The sequence below is a fragment of the Lepisma saccharinum genome, chromosome 1 (assembly GCF_977018435.1).
Source record: "Lepisma saccharinum chromosome 1, izLepSacc3.1, whole genome shotgun sequence".
Classification (NCBI taxonomy): Eukaryota; Metazoa; Arthropoda; class Insecta; order Zygentoma; family Lepismatidae; genus Lepisma; species Lepisma saccharinum.
This window is the reverse complement of record NC_139229.1, coordinates 11,173,669-11,194,151: the sequence shown is the minus strand read 5'-3', so window position 1 is coordinate 11,194,151 and position 20,483 is coordinate 11,173,669. Positions and strand designations below refer to the sequence as shown.

Genomic DNA, 20,483 nt, shown 5'->3' with positions numbered 1-20,483 from the left:
CAAAACTAAAAAAGGCACTTTTAGTTGTCATGACGATAAAAATATAAGGGACGCTCGAAAAAAAGTTTGGTTAGCATAGATTAACGGAGAATTGAATAATCTAAATTTTGATGTAACTTGTTTTTATGTAGATAAACTGGTTAATTTTTAATTAGAGTGCAAACTCTAGTATCTATATAATATTTAATTCGATAGTAATCTCGCTGTGCGAGTCCATGGGTGTCATTGTAACAGCAATTTGATGAAAACAATGCCATTGACAACTTCGATGCGCAGTTTGGGGTAAAGAAAATCTGATATTGTTGATAACGTTAGTTATTTCCAAATGATGTGCATAATTGTGGAGCATTCACAAGCGTGAGACGCGGGAATTCAGAACAGTGTTTGGTTTCAGCACGAATGGGCTCCGGCCCACTTCGCACTGGCTGTTCGACACTATGTGAATGCAGTCTTTAGAAATAGCTGGATCGGACAATTGTCCAGCTCGTATTAAGACAGTGATCTAACGACACTGGATAATGCACTCTGGGGATTCTTCAAGGATGAGGTGCAGAACCATCGTTATTTAACAAGCGAAATACTAAAAAATGTGGTGCATGCAGCCTTCCAGAAAGTGGCACCATGAATGTTGGACGACACGAACGACGCATTCATCTATGCAGATACCACAGAGACATACATGAATATACTAACGTGCACAAAAGTACTAACCAGTCACAAGACGCCGAACGATTTTCATTGTTAATCTTTTGAACTACAAAGGACATACACACACCTGCTTGCTATTACATTTGCATTACCTAAATCTGAAAACCATTTCTTTTAGGGAAGTAAGATCGAACTTACTAAATACTACTTTCTTTTACAAGTTCATATAAAGTGCCACATTTTATAAAGTTGGAGAGTTGAAGTATGTGTTACTTTATTTGAATAGGAGTTTACATAAATATTCTGTATCCCCAACAAATATGATTTTATGAAAATAAATGTAAGTAATTTCTTGAGTAATATATTAATCTTTATTAATATTCTGGATTTTAATTACAATCGACATTTCGTCTTTTCTCAACATTTGCATCAAATACATCAAACAATAATAAATTCGCTCACTTATTATTAATAATTATTGTCAACATTATATTAGGCACAATTAGCTTACAATTTGTTATTAACACTATAAATTAGAACAATTGCAATTATATTCATTCTATTACTTTTAATATTCATAACAATTACATATTATAATAGCTTATCTATGTAGCCTATAGCTCACAAAAATACTTTAATAAAATAAACAATTGTCTAAGTTATTTGATTTGATATTGAATTTAAAATTTTGGGTGCGTCAGCACTAAGGCTATAATTCTCTAAGTTAAATCCAACTTTCAATACGTTGAATACAACCAACCATTTTTAGTTGTCAAATAAATTTTATGAAACAGGAAATTTTTATAAATCATCCTCAAAACAGTTATAACAATATAAACATACACATTATATATAAATTTCAATATATATAAGAATATACATATCAATAAACACATCAGAAGAATACTTCTTATGTACATATATGCAAATCTTATTGCTATCTGAAGACTAACACCAGGCTATTGTATTTATTTGAATTTATTGTTTCTTTTTACAACACAGTTTCCTAGCAATATACAGCTTTCCTACAAGTTATTATTTGTACCTATATCGTACTTTTTGACTTTGTGTTAAATAAACTAGCAGAAACAAATATATATTACTGTTTAAACTAGTTGTTTTCATTATCTAGAATAATTACTCATACAATTTACCTAACGAAGATCTAACTTGTTCTTTTAATTCCAAATGCCTATAATACGGTATTTGAAAATTTACTTATAAAAGGAATAATTTAAGTGTATTTTATGTCTGAGTTATCTTAAATCGTGCTACTTTCAACTTTTCATATTGAGAATAAAATACCGGATATTATATTTTCAACATACTGTCAAAGATATTATTGTGTATGCGATATACCTTAATGCGTCACATGTGAAGAATTTTGACATTCAAATTTATTGCTATTATGTATATTGTACTTCTAGGATTCGAAAAATAAAGTTAGTTGCCATGAGAAGTGGGCCCAAACCATATGTCTCAAGTAGCTGTAGACCCACTATTAAAAAACATTTTTTCAAAAAATTAACAAGGATAAAGCAATATATTTTGCGTAAAAGCTTATCTTGGTGTCAAATTGAAACAAGCATATCTCTTACATAAATGTATGTACAGTAATTTATGCAAAAGTTGGGAATTGTAATGTAAGGATATTTTTGGTGTAAAATTAAATATTTTAATCAAAATATATATGCATCGGTTGTCTTGTAGAATGTTAAGAGAACTTGGGAGTAATATTGGATGTGTTAGTTTTTCAGAGAGGCATTGGTGTGTGTGTGTGTGTGTGTGTGTGTGTGTGTGGTTAATCCATTCACCTGAATTTCCTCTTGAAAGAGTTATGTAGGGTATTTAAAGCTATTGAATTTAGCACAAGTAATCGAGTATGGTACTTATAAAATTGCACTCACCGTTTTAAAAATAATAAAAAAAGTGGTATAATTTGAAAAAAACTGAAGGAAAAATATGCACCTATTTCCTTTTCAACTTAGCCAATCTACTAAAAACAACCTTCATTATAAAACTAGTTTCTTATGCGACATTTGTTTTTCAAATCTCCAGACACAAATTTGATTTCTACTCTGTGGTACATAACACAAGATTCTTTACATGTGGAGGTCAAAGTACACAGTGGGATAAAATATGAGTGACTCACAGCTGTATCTTGTAGAAATGGAATATTGTCGAACACTGCATTGCAGATGCGATTAAAGTAAGTTCAGCAAGAAAGAAGATAGTTGGACACAAACCTAAAGCTACTTCGCTTGAGGAGCCGCAGAACCAGGGGGAGCAGGAGCAGCCTCAGGGGGAGCTCCACTGCCAGGGGGGGCAGGAGCCCCAGAGTTAGGGCCTGGAGGTGGAGGAGGGGGTGGAGGGAACCCACCTGGTGGAGGATAGGCTCCACCAGCTGCATACGGATATTGTTGCTGTGGCTGTGGCTTCTCTGGCATGAATTTAACTGAAATGTGCAAACAAATATTAATTTACACACTTTTCAAAAAATGTACAAGGTTACCACAACAGAAATAGATACTTTCAACATTTTATAAATATATAGATACTCGATGTCTGTGTACTAGAGTAAGGATGGCAATTGGTATCACTGATCTTGACGTCAGAAGGTCCTGTGCAGAAGGCTGGAATTCGCCATGCAGCAGACATACAACTCATGCGTTGGCCATCAAGAAATCATGATCTAACACCTTGTGACAATTTGATGGAGGATATCCATAAAAAAGTTCTCGTCCTTGGAAGGCTGGTCGGAAGAATGAATATAATATATTCTAGTGCAAGTATAATAAATAGTCCATGGCCATGTTATTTCATTCTCTTTTCTTCAACGTAATTGAAACATATGGACGTCCGCAGGAATTTTCCAGGGAGGGGTAAGCAATATATTTTTTTGCACCTCGAAAAGCGCCATTTCAGTTTGAAGTTATCATGTTCCTGCAACACCCTTCCAATAATTAACAAATTCCTGTGATTGAAATTACATTTATATATGTAATATGTATTTTGTGGTAACATTAGTTTTCCAGCGGGCCATGCCAATCCTTGTCCCTCACTTCCGGATGTCCATGGATTGGAACTAAAAGCATGAATAAGCCAAGGACAGGTCTGAACCCAGAATTTTTTTTGAGGAAGGGTACTGAACCAAAATTGTAGAACCAAGAAGATCCGAAATTCTGTTGGGTATTAGATGTATCAGTATTGTAATTAGACACACGATTAGAGTTACATTATTATGGGTCCAGTAACAGAAAAGATATAACTCGCCGATAAGACATCCCTGACCCGACAAACATTCAGCCAACACAGTCGCTTACAGACAAGGTTGTCGCACAGAGTTTGGCTTGGTGCTTATTGTTTACATTCAATTCTTGGAAATATTCGAATAGTACTGTATTCCACAAATTATCAAAGTTTTGAAATGTCCTTTAATTTTATTTTATCAGTAGCACTGAACAGCCATGGTAATTCTATGTTAAGAAAATAATATATTTATAAATGAAATAATACGTATTAGCACTATGTAATGAAGAACATGTCTGAATATGAGTTGACCAAAAGGGGGAAAAGGGACATTTTCGCATGACTGCATTTGAATCAGTAGAGGTTTCCCTATCGCACAAACCTCAAACAACTTCCCCGCACTGTGCCTGCGATAAGCGAGATCCAATGAAAAAAGTACAGCCGTCCCCCGTGGCAGAGTGGTTAGTACATCGCGCTATGACACCAGGGGTCCCGGGTTCGAACCATGGCCTAGGCATGGATGTTTGTGAGTGTTCATTCATCATATCATTACTAATCCCCATTCGCAAATTAGCCAAAAGTGGCACAAAAACACGAAGTAAAATAATGCAAATCAGTCAATCAACCAAAAAAGTACAGACAAGGATTGAAAAGAATAGGCTGTTCCAACGTCTGGTAGCCAGCCTTCCATCAATTGTTATAAATCTAAAATTAGCAAATATTGCAGACTGCAAGCTTGTGGAGACTGACTCTTCACAAACCAGGGTTGTTAAAGGTCCAGGGACCCACAAATTCTAATGGGTTCTATTGGGTTCCGCTGCAGGACCGGACCTTTTTTCCTGTCGCACAATTTAAATTCGGTCCAAGTTGCGTATTGTTACATTGAAAAAATGTTCCTGAACCATATTTTAATTGATCCTGAAAAAAGGTTCCTCGACCGAATTGAAATGCTTTAAATATGAAAAGATTATATACATTTATGTTTGCTGATTTTCTCTCCCAGTCAGAGATTGAATTTATTTACAATCCCTGGGTTGACCGATTAAAAGTTGCCTTCTAAAAATGTCCGCGAGTACGTTTTACATTGGAATGTCACACTGAGGTTGTAGAAACCGTAGCACAGGAAATAAATCATTACACGTTCAAAACCTCCCTTGTAGAAGTGTTATATAACGCAATGGACGTCACATTGAGTTCAAACAAACCCGTCACGTGTTCCTTCGGCATCCGATCCACGCAGTCAATAGGAGAGCCGTGGATGAGGTAACGTGATGCTGCTGTGCTCCCAGCAGCTATCACAAGAGGGACGGGCAGTGTTGCTACATCAAGAGAAATTGTCCTTTATGCAAGGAAATTCAGAGCAAATAGGGCTGTTGATTGTCAAACTCTTCCAGCGCCAACACCACCCCTGTAGTGTCCTTAAATAATTTTGCTCGTCACTTGGTTCCCATAAGATTTACATTGCAGCGAGATGGGATGGCTATTCAAACGTTCTTTTCAACGAAGGCAACAAGCAAGCAAACGAAACAACAAGAAGTCTCTGCGCAAGTAGTGACTCGCGAGGTCTCAAGCAAAGGAAGCAACACGAGCGAGAGAATGGGGTTACATGGAGAGCGGTAACGTGACTGCAGCGTTTGTTTTTCGCCCATTTCTACCGTTATGCACGTCCTTGTTCCTTAGATTCTCGAGACAGCCAGCACCTGGATTAGTTTTCCATGCTCGTAAGTGGATATTTGTTTTTCGAAATTAGAAGCAGGGTTGTTCAATATGACCGGAACCTTTTCTCTCGCACAATTTAAAATTCGATCCAAGTTGCTTATTGTTTTGTTACAATACGGAATTTGGACCCTATTTAAACTGATTCGGAGAAAAAGTTTCCTGAACCGTATTTAAATTGATCCTGGAAAAAGGCACCTGGACCGAATTGAAATTGATTCGGAAAAAAAGGTTCCTGGACCGAACTGAAATACTTTACAGATAAAAATGTTCTTTAAGGTCCAGAATCCATTTACGGTAGCTCATTTTCTCTCCTGGACCGGAATATAATTTACTTAAAATTCCAGAAAGCAATTCCAGGACAACTCTGTCACAAACAATCCATTAATTTATTCAAGGACAAAATCAAAAATGTTAAAAATTGCCAATGTTACTTCTTAGATTTTATAGGTTCACATTAAAAAAAATCGTAGTTTGAGGGGGACATCTTGCTCGCCCGCTCTTGGGAACGGACCGAGGAGAGAGTAACCTCTCCTCTAACACAATTCAGTTTGCTGAAAAATTGTGTGTGCCTACAATACTCAGTTTGTGACTGATATCATAAGCGGTTCTTTTAAGTGGCTACAATGCGGGAGAGAATAACTGTCACTGCCCCAATTAATGAGAAATAAAAAAAGAAGTTGTTGGAACTTGTACCCAAAATATCCTAAGAACTGACGTATGCACTGATGAGCTACAGCCTCAAGAAATTTTGAGAAAACCAAAAGTTTCAAATGAAAATCAGCAGAGAATTCGAATAAACGAAAGGTGAAAATGCAACCCTCCCTTAAAATGACCCACAAATACCATTTTTGTCTTCCAGTACAATTTTAATAGCAAAAAGGACCAAATATACTAAACATTTTGTGTATCCCGCGAACTCTCCCCCAGAACGAAGTTATGTGCTATCCATATTTACAATTTAGGCCTCCCCCGAAAAAAATCCTATTACGAGAGTGATTCTAATACCAGACTTTCAACTACTAGTTTAAACGAGCCTCCCGTATGCCACAGAAAAACGGCACTAAAAACAACCAGAATCAAATAAAAAAAAAAACAGGCGGGAAATACGATTTGCCCCATGAGCCTGTACACCCTGGGATATGTAATATACCGCCTTTAAGAAATCTCTAGGCATGTCACTGAGGTCCGTGAACTTAGCTCGCCAATTGTCTAGAAAAATAACCAAATGTTGTCCATCGTTAGAGCTACGTTAGTGCTCGTTTCTGCCGTAAACAGTTTCGTTAGTGCTCATATAATTCCAAAATTAGGGCAATTCCAAAATGGGGCGGGCTAATTTCACGTAGCCCACCACTTGTCTAGAAACCTCATGAAACTTTGTCTCTCGTTAGCGCTAAGTTAGTGCTGTTTTCTGCCGTAAAGAGTTTCGTTACTGCTGCTTTATTTTTGGAACAAGGGCCGTTCCAAAATGGGGCGGGCTAACTTCACGGTTTTCACATTTTCCACAAAACCACCGAACTTTTACCCAACGTTAGTGATGTTTTCGGCCGTAAAGAGTTTCGTTAGTGCTGCTATATATTTGGAACAAGAGCCGTTCCAAAATGGGGGTCTAACTTCACGGTTTTCGAATTTTCCACAAAACCACCGAAATTTTGCCCATCGTTAGTGCTACGTTAGTGCTGTTTTCTGCCGTAAAGAGTCGTTAGTGCTGCTATATTTTTGGAACAAGGGCCGTTCAAAACTGGGGCGGGTTAACTTCACGGTTTTCGAATTCTCCACAAAGCAACCAAAATTTGTCAAATGTTAGTGCTATGTTAGTTTTCGTTAGTGCTGCAGTATTTTTTTTACAAGGGCCGTTCCAAAATAGGGCGGCCTAAGTGCACGGTTTTCGAATTTTGCACAAAACCACCGAAATTTTGCCAATCGTTAGTGCTGTTTTATGCCGTAAAGTGTGTCGTTAGTGCTGCTATATTATTTGAACAAGGGCAGTTCCAAAATGGGGTGGTTTAACTTCACGGCTTTCGAATTTTGCACAAAACCACTGAAATTTTGCACACCGTTAGTGCTGTTTTCTGCCGTAAAAATTTCGTTAGTGCTGCTAAATTTTTAGAATTAAGGCCGTTCCAATATGGGGCGGTCTAACTTCACAGTATTCCAATTTTCCACAAAACCACAGAAATTTTGCCCACCGTTAGTGCTACATTAATGCTGTTTTCTGCCGTACAGAGTTTCGTTAGGGCTCCTATAATTCCAAAATAAGAGCAATTCCAAAATGGGGTGGGCTAACTTCATGTAGCAGTCACTTGTCAAGAAATCTCATGAAACTTTGTCCATTGTTAGTGCTACGTTAGTGCTGTATCTTGCCGTAAAGAGTTTCGTTAGTGCTTCTACATTTTTGGAACAAGGGCCGTTCCAAAAATTGGGCGGGCTAACTTCACGGTTTTCATATTTTCCAAAAAAGCACCGAAATTTTATCCATCGTTAGTGCTACGTTAGTGCTGTTTTCTGCCGTAAAGAGTTTCGTTAGTGCTGCTATATTTTGGGAACAAGAGTCGTTCCAAAACGGGGCGGTCTAACTTGACGGTTTTCGAATTTTCCACAAAACCGAATTTTTGCCAATTGTTAGTGCTATGTTAGTGCAGTTTTTTCGCCGTGAAGATATTCGTTAGTGCTGCTGTATTTTTGGTACAAGGGCCGTTCCAAAATGGGGCGGTCTAACTTTACGGTTTTCGAATTTTCCACAAAACCAACGAAATTCTGCCAATCGTTAGTGCTGTTTTATGCCGTAAAGAGTGTCGTTAGTGCTGCTATATTATTTGAACAAGTGCAGTTCCAAAATGGGGTGGTTTAACTTCACGGTTTTCGAATTTTGCATAAAACCACTGAAATTTTGCCCATCGTCAGTGTTACGTTAATGCTGTTTTTTGCTGTAAAGAGTTTCGTTAGTGCTGCTATATTCTTGGAACAAGGGCCGTTCAAAATGGGGCGGGATAACTTCCCGGTTTTCGAATTTTCCACAAAACAGCCGAAATTTTGCCAATCGTTAGTATTACGTTGGTGCTCGTTTCTGCCGTAAACAGTTTCGTTAGTGCTCATATAATTCCAAAATGAGGGCAATTCCAAAATGGGGCGTGCTAACTTCACGTTTCCCGCCACTTGTGTAGAAATCTCATGAAACTTCGTCCATCGAAACTCTTTATGGCAGAAAACAACACTAACATAGCACTAACTTTTGGCAAAATTTCAGTTGTTTTGTGGAAAATTCAAAAACTGTGAAGTTAACCCGCCCCATTTTTGAACGGCCCTTGTTCCAAAAATATATCAGCACTAACGAAAATCTTTACAGCAGAAAACAGCACTAAGCACTAAGTTTTGGCAAAATTTCGGTTGTTTTGTGGAAAATTCAGAAACTGTGAAGTTTACCCGCCCCATTTTTGAACGGCGCTTGTTCCAAAAATATTTCAGCACTAACGATACTCTTTACGGCAGAAAACAGCACTAACTTAGCACTAACGATTGGTAAAAGTTCGGTTATTTTGTGGAAAATTCGTAAACCGTGAAGCTAGCCCGCCCCATTTTGGAACGGCCCTTGTTCCAAAAATATAGCAGCACCAGCGAAACTCTTTATGGCAAAAAAAAACAGCATTAACGTACCACTAACGATTGGCAAAATTTCGGTGCTTTCGTGGAAAATTCGAAAACTGTGATGACAGACCGCCACATTTTGGATCGACCCTTGTTCCAAAAATATAGCAGCACTAACGTAACTATTTACGGCAAAAAACAGCATTAACGGAGCACTAACGATTGGCAAAATTTTGGGTGGTTTTCTGGAAAATTCGAAAACCGTGAAGTTAGACCGCCCCATATTGGAACGGCCATTGTTTTAAAAATATATCATCACTAACGAAACTCTTTACGGCAGAAAACACCATTAATGTACGAGTAACACTAACGGTGGGCAAACGTTCTGTGGTTTTGTGTAAAATTCGAAAACCATGAAACTAGTCCGCCCCATTTTGGAACAGCCCTTGTTCCAAAAATATAGCAGCACTAACGAAACTCTTTACGGCAGAAAACAGCACTAACGTAGCGGTAACGATGGACAAAATTTGGTTATTTTTCTAGACAAGTGGCGAGCTAAGTTCACGGACCTATGTCAGTGACCCAAAAGAGGTAAAAAAGCGTCGTGTGAACCAAAGGTCAAGAATTGTCTGTACTATTGTTGGAAGGGTAATGCAACGCCAACCTTAAAACTCTGGTTACTTTGCACGACACACTTACAACTTGGCATATAAAAACAATTAAATTTAATTTGAACAATCTAGCATTCGTAAAAAATCCTATGTGCCTGTAATAAGAACCAAACAATGTATTTCCTTATACATGTCTTAAGAGAGACCAGAAAATTATGACGTAATAGTTATTAGACCTTTGTATATACTGACAACTGGTAAGTGTGCAGACTTGGTATGTAAATAATAAATTTAATTAGCAGATGCAAATATGTAGAATACTTACGTACTAACACTCCTATTACTACCAATCCAATGAGGCCCATGATTATCATCATCTAAAATAGAGAAGATAAATCAACTTTGCGTAATAGGTAATAGAAGCTACAAAGAAATTAAAATTATAAAATAATGGAATTTCTATTAAAGTGACGTTGATGGGAAAAGCGTTTATTAACACAGTTCGTGCAAAGTAAAATATTTCAAACCACTTCTCTTGCAATTTGTGTTAGTCTTATATGTAGAGATGCCTATTGCTCTAAAATATAATTTGCTTTTAAAAAAACACATACAAAACAAATCCCTTCTTTAAAAAGAATTGCAAGAGTTAGAAGTGTAAAATAATGTTTCCTACACATTCATTAATATTTCAGAGTCAATCCAGCACAGTGCAATTTAATATAAATTTATGATTTACTATTTTTGCCACGCTTGAATATATGGCATAAATATATGGCAAACTATCCAAGGGGCTTCAAAACATAAAGCAAGGCATTAAAACCTAATTTGGTACTACAATCATCCCACTATAAAATACGAAATTAAAAGAATTCTGGGATGCTTGTGATTCTTAATATGCAGATTTCAATGTACCCTGGACCGCCATGTCTTTGGATCCAATATGGCGGACAAGATAGTTCTGGCAACGTTAATTTACTTCAGCAGATTAAAGTAATGTGATAAAGTAATTCATATAGGTTTTAAAGTAAATGTGTTCTAAGTTTTATGTGTGAAATTAAAATTACAGCTACCTTCATATTTTCAAGCCAAAACTTGTTCTTCAACTTTCCAGCCTGCTTTTCAAACCGAGAAGCACCATCTTCAAGGGCATCTGCAAAAAGAAAAATAATAATATTCTCAAAACATTTCTTTCGTTGACTAATATCACATTAACAGTGCATTAATTTAACACTTAATTGTATAGTGTTAATAAGAAGCATTTCTGAATTATTTATATTATAGCAACGCTTTACACAATCGTATTTGTTCGTAACTTAATTTCGGAAGGCTGGGAACCATAGGAGCCTAGCCCCTACCCCCCCCCCCCATTGGTCATTTCCTGCAAGGTCTGGGCCCTCAAATGTATCGTGCATGTAACGTTATTTTAAATGTTCGGCATATTCTTATCAATGTACGTACCTATTTTACTTTCCCCAGACAAAGCTTTAATAATTAATATTTCACCCTGAAGGTCCTCCCCGATGGTAACATCATCGCCTTGTAATCAAGGGGTTCCGGGTTCGATACCCGGTGGAGCCCCATAATGGTCGGATCCAACTTTAAACTGTAGGTCCAGTCCCGATTAGCCTTACTGTGCATAAAGTGGACTTAAAATGCCAAATCAATCAATCAATCGAAGAAATAAAACACTTTCCCTCTCTGAACCTCGCGTAGAAATGATAGCGGTCGTTTGCTTCAGCCAAGCCCTGAACATTACCGAAGGGGCACCGAGCATAACCGAAGGGTGGTCGAGCCTCTCATATGACGTCATACGCTCGTGCATAATCGGTAGTCTTTGGATGGCACTACCTCATATATTAAGTTACCTTGGCTTTAATCTTCCTAACTGTTTATTATCCATGCTTGGAGATCATGACAGTGTCTTAGCAAATGTTTTTAGCTTTTTGAGAAGATCTGGAAACGGAAACATCTCGATAGACAGTGGGAAGACGAATTCATGCAAATGCTCACGCCACCCTCTGTATGCGCACGAGAGGCAAAAGCCTTTGCACAGAATTTCGATTTCACTGCCGATTTCCCGGCTGTTAATGCTGTCGAAATACAACAAATTTTGGAAATTGTGCCGAACACTTCCCCGGGATATGACGGTCTCACCTATGACATGCTCAAACATCTGCCACATCAAGGTATACAATTACTTGCTCACATATTCAATACCGTCTATCGCACAGGCCGAATCCCTATCGAGTGGCGTCACCATATAGTGCTCCCCATATTAAAACCTAACAAACCTCCCGCGGAGGCAAAGTCATACCGACCAATAGTATTAATACCAGTAGTTGCCAAACTTTTCGAACGAACATTTCAACATCGCATTAACTGGGCGTTGGAAAAGAATAAGTTATTTTCGCCAACACAAATGGGTTTTCGCATGCAGCATGGTAGCCAAGATGCCATAGCTACCCTTACAGTTGAAATCCAAAATAGCCAGATTACTCAAGATTATTGCTTTGGCCTATTCACTGACATAGAACATGCTTATGATGCTGTTCACATCCCGATCTTATATAAAATGATGGTCCAACTAAACATACATCCCATAGTAGGGACCATAATCTGGAATTTATATCACGAAAGAAATTTACAATTCTGGTTTGAAGATAGGTTGGAAGGCCCCCGTATAGCTCGCACGGGGATCCCTCAGGGTTCGCCCCTTAGCCCCCTACTATTTAATATCTATACCCATCATATACATCACCTAAATATGCATGGCTTTAAATTGTTACAATACGCCGACGATCTTTGCTGCTATAAATGCACTCCTGACGCCACGCAAGGCTTACTCGCCCTAAAGAAAACAGTCACAATTCTTACAGATCACTTAGATACCTTAGGACTCACTATTTCCATTCCGAAATCTAAAATCATAATTTTTAACTCGAGAAAAATGAGCAGTTACCCTAACAATATCACAGAAATACAGCACATTCCAGTAGTCGACAATGTCAAATACCTGGGTGTATACTTTGATAGGAAACTGAATTGGGCAAGGCATATAAAATATCTCAAGGAAAAGGGGTTAAACATTGTTAATTTACTTCGCTGTATTTCCACGACCAAGTGGGGAGGACACCCCCATACAATGCTATTATTTTATAAAAATTGTTTTCGTGCATTGTTTGATTATGCAGCACCAGCATATGGTGGGGCCAATCCAAAACTTCTTACGTCTATAGACGTATTACAACGACGAGCCTTACGAACATGTCTAGGACTCATGCCGTCCAGTCCCAATGTTAGTGTATATTTAGAAAGCAATGAATCCTCTTTGTCACACCGACGCATCAAACTCACCGTGCAATATTTGTTCAAATCGTGGGCGCGACACGCTCATCCCTTTAATAAAACATTTGCGATTCAACGACAATGGTTCAGCCCCCTCCCCCCACTAAACGTTTTTTCTTCTTACAATGTTACAATATAGACCCTGAAGCTTACCACCAAACTTTTACCCATCCGGACCCGCTTTTATATCAACTGAATATTCCCACAGAACCCCGAGTAGAGATACAATATGAAGATCATGGCAGACATGAAAATTATAGAGAATTGTGGCCCACATCGACCTTTATTTATACTGACGGATCGAAGTCTACAGACGGTGTGGGATGCGCTTTTTACGTACCATCTCATAACATCACCCGACAATTTTCCCTCCCATCCGATATGTCGATCTTCTCGGCGGAATGTTATGCTATCTATAAAGCACTACAATTCGCCCTGCAGTTCCGAGTCGATCATTCTTTAATTCTTACGGACGCATTGAGTGTACTACAAACGTTAGCACGAACAGGTCGGGCAGCATATAAATTAACGGTATTTCCCTATCTTATTCTCCGAATCATGCTAGACATTCAACGTCAGGGTCTGTCAGCGACCTTCACATATATTCGCGCCCATAGTGACCTTAATAAATATCAAGATCGCGTTGATGTAATGGCTAAACAAGCAAGAACGAAAGAAACTGTTACCCCGATGCGCCTGCCGTACACTGACCTCCTCCCACGGGTAAAAATCAAAGTAGAACAACAATGGGACGATTGGTGCACCCAGCAACTCCTGAATACCAATACATATAGATGGCATGCACAAGTCGGCAATAAACGTCCTTGGTTTCAACACATTAACCTACCCCGTGCAGTTTTAGTGTTTGCCATGCGAATGCGGACAGGTCACGTTGTTATACATCCCAGTTCATATACCGTACCTGCAACTTCCTGTCAGTGTGGAGAACCTATACAATCAACCACACATTTGTTTTTACAATGCCCAATTCGACAACAACATCGCAATACTCTATACAACCAGTTACAACGTGTGGGTATTCCATTTCCGATGTCCCTTTCGACTCTACTCTACGAACCACGGTCTGATGTCATGTGGATACTGTACAGCTTTGCACGCAAACACAACATTGTAACATAAACAAACAGATACTTGGAATGTAAACAAACTTTCTCATAACAAACCAAATAGGACCCCTGGCAAGAAATCGCTCATAGGCGGTGTGTGCCAATCAAAGAAGAAGGCAGGAAGGAGAAGATCTGGAATCTTACACTGTTTCTGAGGAAGCTTTTAGTCAGTCCTTACTTTCAGGCACGTATCTAGAAACACATTTCGGAGGGGGGTCTGACCAAGTGCCTCAATAATAATAGTAATAATAATAATAATAATAATAATAATAATAATAATAATAATAATAATAATTAGAGTAATTCTATTAAATAAAATTAAAATAATATCAATTAAATATGTAAATTAATTAATATTGCATTGTTATTATTACACGAATAGGTAAGAAGATGGTAAAATAGTAGATATATAGCAGCATGTATTCATTATCTAGCTAACGTGTAGTTAAGATCGCCAAAATTTGTATACAAACTGCCCTGGTACGGAAATTAAAATCAAATATATAAAGAATTGAATATTTATTGAATAACAAAAAAGTACTTAGATCTAATTGTAATAGGCAAAAAAATTACACGATCACTTTTAATTGCATATTACAATTGACGAAAAGTAAAGTTGTTAACAATATCTTATGCATGTTAGTATTAAGTGTTGTTAGTAGTGTAGATAAATCTTTAGTATTGTCCTTCAAAGCCGTATGAGCCAAATTCCTTCCCTTCCAATAAGTTCAGCGGACATAAATAACCATCGATTAAATAACAAATTCTAAACAATTATATTCTGATTATTTGATTTTAATACTTGGCAAGTTTTTCGGGAGGGAGGGGGGTCCGGACCTCCTGGACCCCTCCTAAATACATCCTTGCTTACATTATTAATGTATTGTTTACGTCCTGTGCAGGTCCCTTTGCAACCTTGCAGTTGTAACCTCATTCAAGAGGCTCTTTACATGTTTTTTAACTTTAAGGCATGGTTTTTGTAAAAGAGGATTTTCTGTAGTACAGTTTGAAGGGTACAAAATGGGCATATGTGATATGTGCAACCCAAAAATGTCAATTAATTCATTCATTCTAATGCTTTTGCCTATACATATTATAAAACAATTTCTTTTTGACAAGAATGGGGATCGAACCTACAGCGGACCTTTGATTTTACTACAAAGCTAGTGCGTTATCAGCTGATATATTCTTTTTGCTGACACTTCTTACGTTAACTTCAGTCATTTCGTTTCCCTACATTGCTTTGGTCACACCAACCACTGTCAGCAAGAAGGATGCACCTCCATGGCAGAGTGGTTGGCACAGCAAATCACAATGGCAGAGTTCCAGGTTCGAATCCTGGCTTGGTCATGGGTGTTTTTTTGTGAGCGTCCCTTCATCAATTTCATCTTCTCATCTCTCATTCTCATCTTCGTGATTAATCAAAAGTGGCAGGAAAAACGAAGTAAAATAAATCAAATCAAGCAAGAAGGCTCCTCAAGGAGCCTCCTCTAACAGCACAAGATGTTTAAGTACTGTTTATGCCTATATCCAGCATCATATTCATTTTACACAAGACAAGTGTCAAGAATTTACACAAAAACGCCAACCCAAAGCAGTTGACAACTTTTGCATCTGTACGATAACATTCAATAAAATGCTTACTTAAGATTTAAGAAGAATAAAAAAAAATAATGGACAATTTGCCTGGCATTACCTATGAATGCGACTGTACTCATATTAACACCGCAAAATATGTATGGAGAACGTACCTGCTCTTTCATCCAATTCGGATAGTTTTTGATCTCTTTCCAGCACCTTGTCCACATTTTCTATCATAATTTCTTTCACCTACGGTAAAAGAGAAGTAGAGTTATACAAGTGCAACATTCAAAATGCCAATTAATCTAAAGAAGATGGAGAAGAAAGAGTAGACTAACACTAAAGTACCTTGGCCTAAAATATGAACAGTCGAAACCATAATTTAGATTCAACACGGGAATTCATTTATTAAATTGTCTACAATCGAGTCCTTGTTTATTTATAAATGATGGGATAACTGAATTATTTATTGCACAAAGTCGAAGAAAGATCTAATTTTTCTCATATATTATGTACACCATCTAAAAGAGAAAAGTCACAAGTTTAAACAAACCATTTGTACTTATTTAACCACATTTTCCTGGTTCGATACCCGGCATATGGACGGTGGTTCGGATCCCACTTTTAACTGTACGTCAGTCCCGATTAGCCTATCTTTGCACAAAATGGACATTTTAAGTCTACTTAAACAACAAATCAAACAATCTTACCAAATTTCATAACATTATTACTTCGCTTCATTTTTGTAGAGGTTTGCATGAAATAATACCGTGTTTTACTAAAGAAAACTCATGGCTTTGAATTTCTTTATGTGTAAAAAGAAAATAAAGATTTGTAATGAAGTAAGGTAATCAGGACTTTGCTACGTTTTCTCAATGGAGGTGAAGTACATGGAAATTGTGGGATAATAATTTTGCATATAGCAGTCCACTTTAAAAATTAAAAGCTTATCTTTTGTACTCAAGTCGTGTGTTCGAAAGTATTTAGAAAATGCTATTAACGAATACTAAGATCGAGGTCCGTTAAAAGTTATCTTAGGCTTGTGGAAATAGTAATTGTAGAAAAACCTACGAAAATAGCATTACGAAGTATTTGTCTCCTATTTAGGGAGTGTTGTCCTATTATATTTGGAAATTGAGTGTGTGGGGGAAGAGGGGGCAATAACCCCCTCTACATAGCCATTCAGATGGGCAAATTGCTTTGGTTACACGACGTGAAGTGTTTGGACATTATCCATTGTATAATCCACATACATACCCAATAGTATAGTGTTATGCTGTAAAATATGCATGGAGTGACAACCATAATAGCTGAAAAGTTCTCGTCCCGATCCCCTTACGAAAATATATATGTAATTTTGTCATTGTCACTGTAAAGAGTGTTATTTCAAAGTGTAATGTGCCAATTTGCAAAACCATATATTTTCAATGTTTTAAGGCATTAAAAGGAACCATGCGAAAAAGAATGTTGAAAGGTATTGGGTTTTTGCAAGACAATGCTCCTTCACACAACACTGTGCACTGACATTGGCTGATTTGTCAGTGTACAGACCATCCACCTTGCTGTCTGACCTAGTCACTACTAATCTTAAAAGAAACTAAAACATCATAAATTTTGCAAGGATTCAGAGTGGAGAGCAGCAACAGAGCAATTTTTTGCAGATCAGACAAAAACAATTATTTTGGAAGGGTTAAAAACACTTGAGACACGATGTGCCAAGTGTGTTGACCTTTGGAATGAAAATGTGGTCGAGTCGAGAACTCTTCAGCCGCTCCTTGTACTTATCTTGAAGCATTCCTATATTTGTAAAGCATAAACATTTACATTTGAATATTACTAAGTTGTGTCGACAGAAGAAATTTTGGGTGTGCAACTGTCCATCCGCACCACCAAGGGCACCGTCACTGAACATAATGTAACGTAACTTAAGACAGTTCAACTTCCAAGAAATATGAATGAGACTGTGTGTTTATCTACGACAACCTCACCTGATCAACTTGCGCTTGCGTCTGTTGGAGTCTCATAGTTGCCGCCGCCTTCTGCCGCTCGGCCATCACTTTTCTCATCTCCATGGCGATCTCCTGCGTAGTTTTGGGGCGGGGCTCCCCATCCTCCCCCAGTGGTTGTCCATCACCTCCTGCTGGAGTTGCGGCCGGAGCTGCTTCTGACCTGTCTTAAAGATGTACCAGTGATTGGCATTTTATAGTGAAAGGTAAATACTTCGAGAAAAAGTGATACATTTGAACGATTTAATTTTATAAATTTTACAAATTTTATAAATTTTATAAATTTTACAAATTTTTGCAAATTTTATAAATTTTACAATTTTTTGCAAATTTTATATATTTTATAAATTTTGCAATTTTTACAAATTTTATAAATTTTGCCATTTTTACAAATTCTACAAAATTTAATAAAATTTACAAATTTTCTAAAATTGTACACACATTTTATACAAAGTAAAATTTACAAATTTAATGCACTTTTTTTTTAAAAAAAATCAAATTTTACAAATTGCTGAATTTCCTATGGAAGTTCTACATTTTTGGACGGAGCTCGGATGTTCCCTTGTGTTTGTTTTTTCGACTTTCTCATTTAATCATTGTGCGATTAACTTATGGTGGTAGAAAAATGAAGTTAAAATACAAACAAAAAATATTTGGACAGCGTGTTATGTTATATATTTGTCAGTGTTTGTGACTTGTTTATTTTAAACCACTTATCTGTCTCTTGGTTAATCGCTACGATGAGGATGAATGGTCAATTGGGCAAATATATGAAGAAACAACACAATGAAACTTCATGGAGTCGAACTTAGGATCTTTGGAGCGTCGTAGGATGGTTTGTACACATATTCTATACAAAGGATGAAATCACGGAAACGAGGTCCGAATTTAGGGGGGGGGGGAGGGGAGCTACCTTCTCGCGGATATATCTCCAAAGGGTTCTCTACTATAGGGAGTATACTTTTTAAAGTCACAGAATGAATAAGATGAGACATTTGAAATGTGGCAAAAAAAAAAAAATTAAAATATAGCTAACCATCTGACACAACTTGCCCTAGAAGTTTGAAAAGAGTGCGAGGAGAGGGGGGCTTGCGATATTGTTATTCCCAGATGTAAATCCCGGTCTGACGGTAACCTTGATATGAATCAGATATTGTTAAAGCTAGAGAAATAAGTATATAGGCCTAATTGAAAAACTTGAAGTACGTAACAAATGATTGATTGATCTGTGTAGTTTATTTTGCTTCGCTTTTCTGCCACTTTTGGCTAATTGCGAAGATGGGACGTGATTATATGGTGAAATTGATGAAGAGAGACAAACACCACCCATAGCCAGGCCGGGATTCGAACCCACGACCCCTTTCGTCGAAGCGTGCTATGCTAACCAGTCCACCAAGGAGGTCGGCTGGAATAAGAAGAAACTTATCGAACTAGACCCTATCCTTAATTCTTATTACTGTAGTCATGGGCGTAACTTCGGACCTAACTTCGAGGGGTCAGAATTAAACTGGGCCTAATTTTGAGGGGGCAGAATTAAACTACCATTCAATTTTTTTACAACAATTTTAAATACTGCACCCCGGAAAAGTGACCCCTGCAAGTTCTCGCGTTTCTCTGCGTCCAGTTTAAGGCAAAAACGAGACTTCCAAAGTTGCGAGGCTAGCGTTGCGCTGAAAACCCGCCCCGCCATGTTAATACGTCACGACTTAGAAAGAGCTCGTTTGTCGTCTGCTTCGAGCGTCCAGTTTACTGCCAGGGGGTGCTCGTTCGGCGGCGCAGATCGTATGCGCAGTTGTCCGTGGATGCATGACATCATCATCGAAACACTCGGCACTGAAAAGGCTGGTTCCTTATGCAAATATTGAGAAATTTGACAACGAATATCTTCTAAAATATAGTAGCAAGGGAAAAGTTACAACTTTTACTGTTAAGATTCATCCTTTCTAATCAATTTATCACAAACTTGATTCAAATGTGTAAAATGGTTTTCAAGAAATCGTGTTACGAAGGAACCCCTGTTTTGTTCTCTCCAGGCTTCCAATGTAAGGGAGTTTTAACTTAAGCGCGTTGGATTTCTTTTTGCTCTATGTTTTGAAATAAGATTATTTTGTTCTTGTCAACTGAAATCATGCCTAAATGCTATGGAAATCTGTGAAAACTGTTATCAGAAAACTAACGGAAGAAATCTAAAATATTGATTGATATAAAAAAATGCGAGATTGCCCATTTTTGTGAAAAAGGCATTGTGCGAGATCTAAAAGCAGAACTTTATAATATTGTATGTAAATGTAAGGGTGTAACAAACGTGACTGCTTCCCAGGCACGTATCCAATGGGGGGCTTAGGGGGCTCAAGCCTCCCCGAAAGTATTGGGTTTACACTAGATAAAATGAGATTTTTTGTTTCTTGTCGTGTCAAATAAAATAATGTGACGTTAATTTAAGGAGAGAAATAATTATCGAGGAAAGACGGAGAATATTCTATAACCCTGTTATTGGTAACAGCTCGTATCCAAGGTGGGAATCAGGGGGCTCAAGCCCCCTTCAGAAAATTTTCAGTTTACGCTAGATAAAATTAGGTTTAGGGGGCTCAAGCCCCCCCCGAAAGTTTTCGGTT

General features: G+C 37.6%; 1 protein-coding gene across 1 annotated transcript in view; it reads right to left on the bottom strand.

Moving 5' to 3' along the window:
* Positions 1-1,109: 1,109 nt before the first annotated feature.
* Positions 1,110-20,483, bottom strand: part of LOC145984159 (uncharacterized) — a 33,766-nt gene continuing 14,392 nt past the window's right edge. Inside the window, exons 2-6 of the mRNA XM_083117687.1 lie at positions 17,851-18,031; positions 16,033-16,111; positions 10,880-10,959; positions 10,135-10,186; positions 1,110-3,103 (exon numbers count right to left, since the gene is read on the bottom strand). Coding sequence (XP_082973813.1) covers positions 2,901-3,103; positions 10,135-10,186; positions 10,880-10,959; positions 16,033-16,111; positions 17,851-18,031 — 595 coding nt within the window. The 3' untranslated portion in view covers positions 1,110-2,900. The remainder of the gene's footprint in view (positions 3,104-10,134; positions 10,187-10,879; positions 10,960-16,032; positions 16,112-17,850; positions 18,032-20,483) is intronic.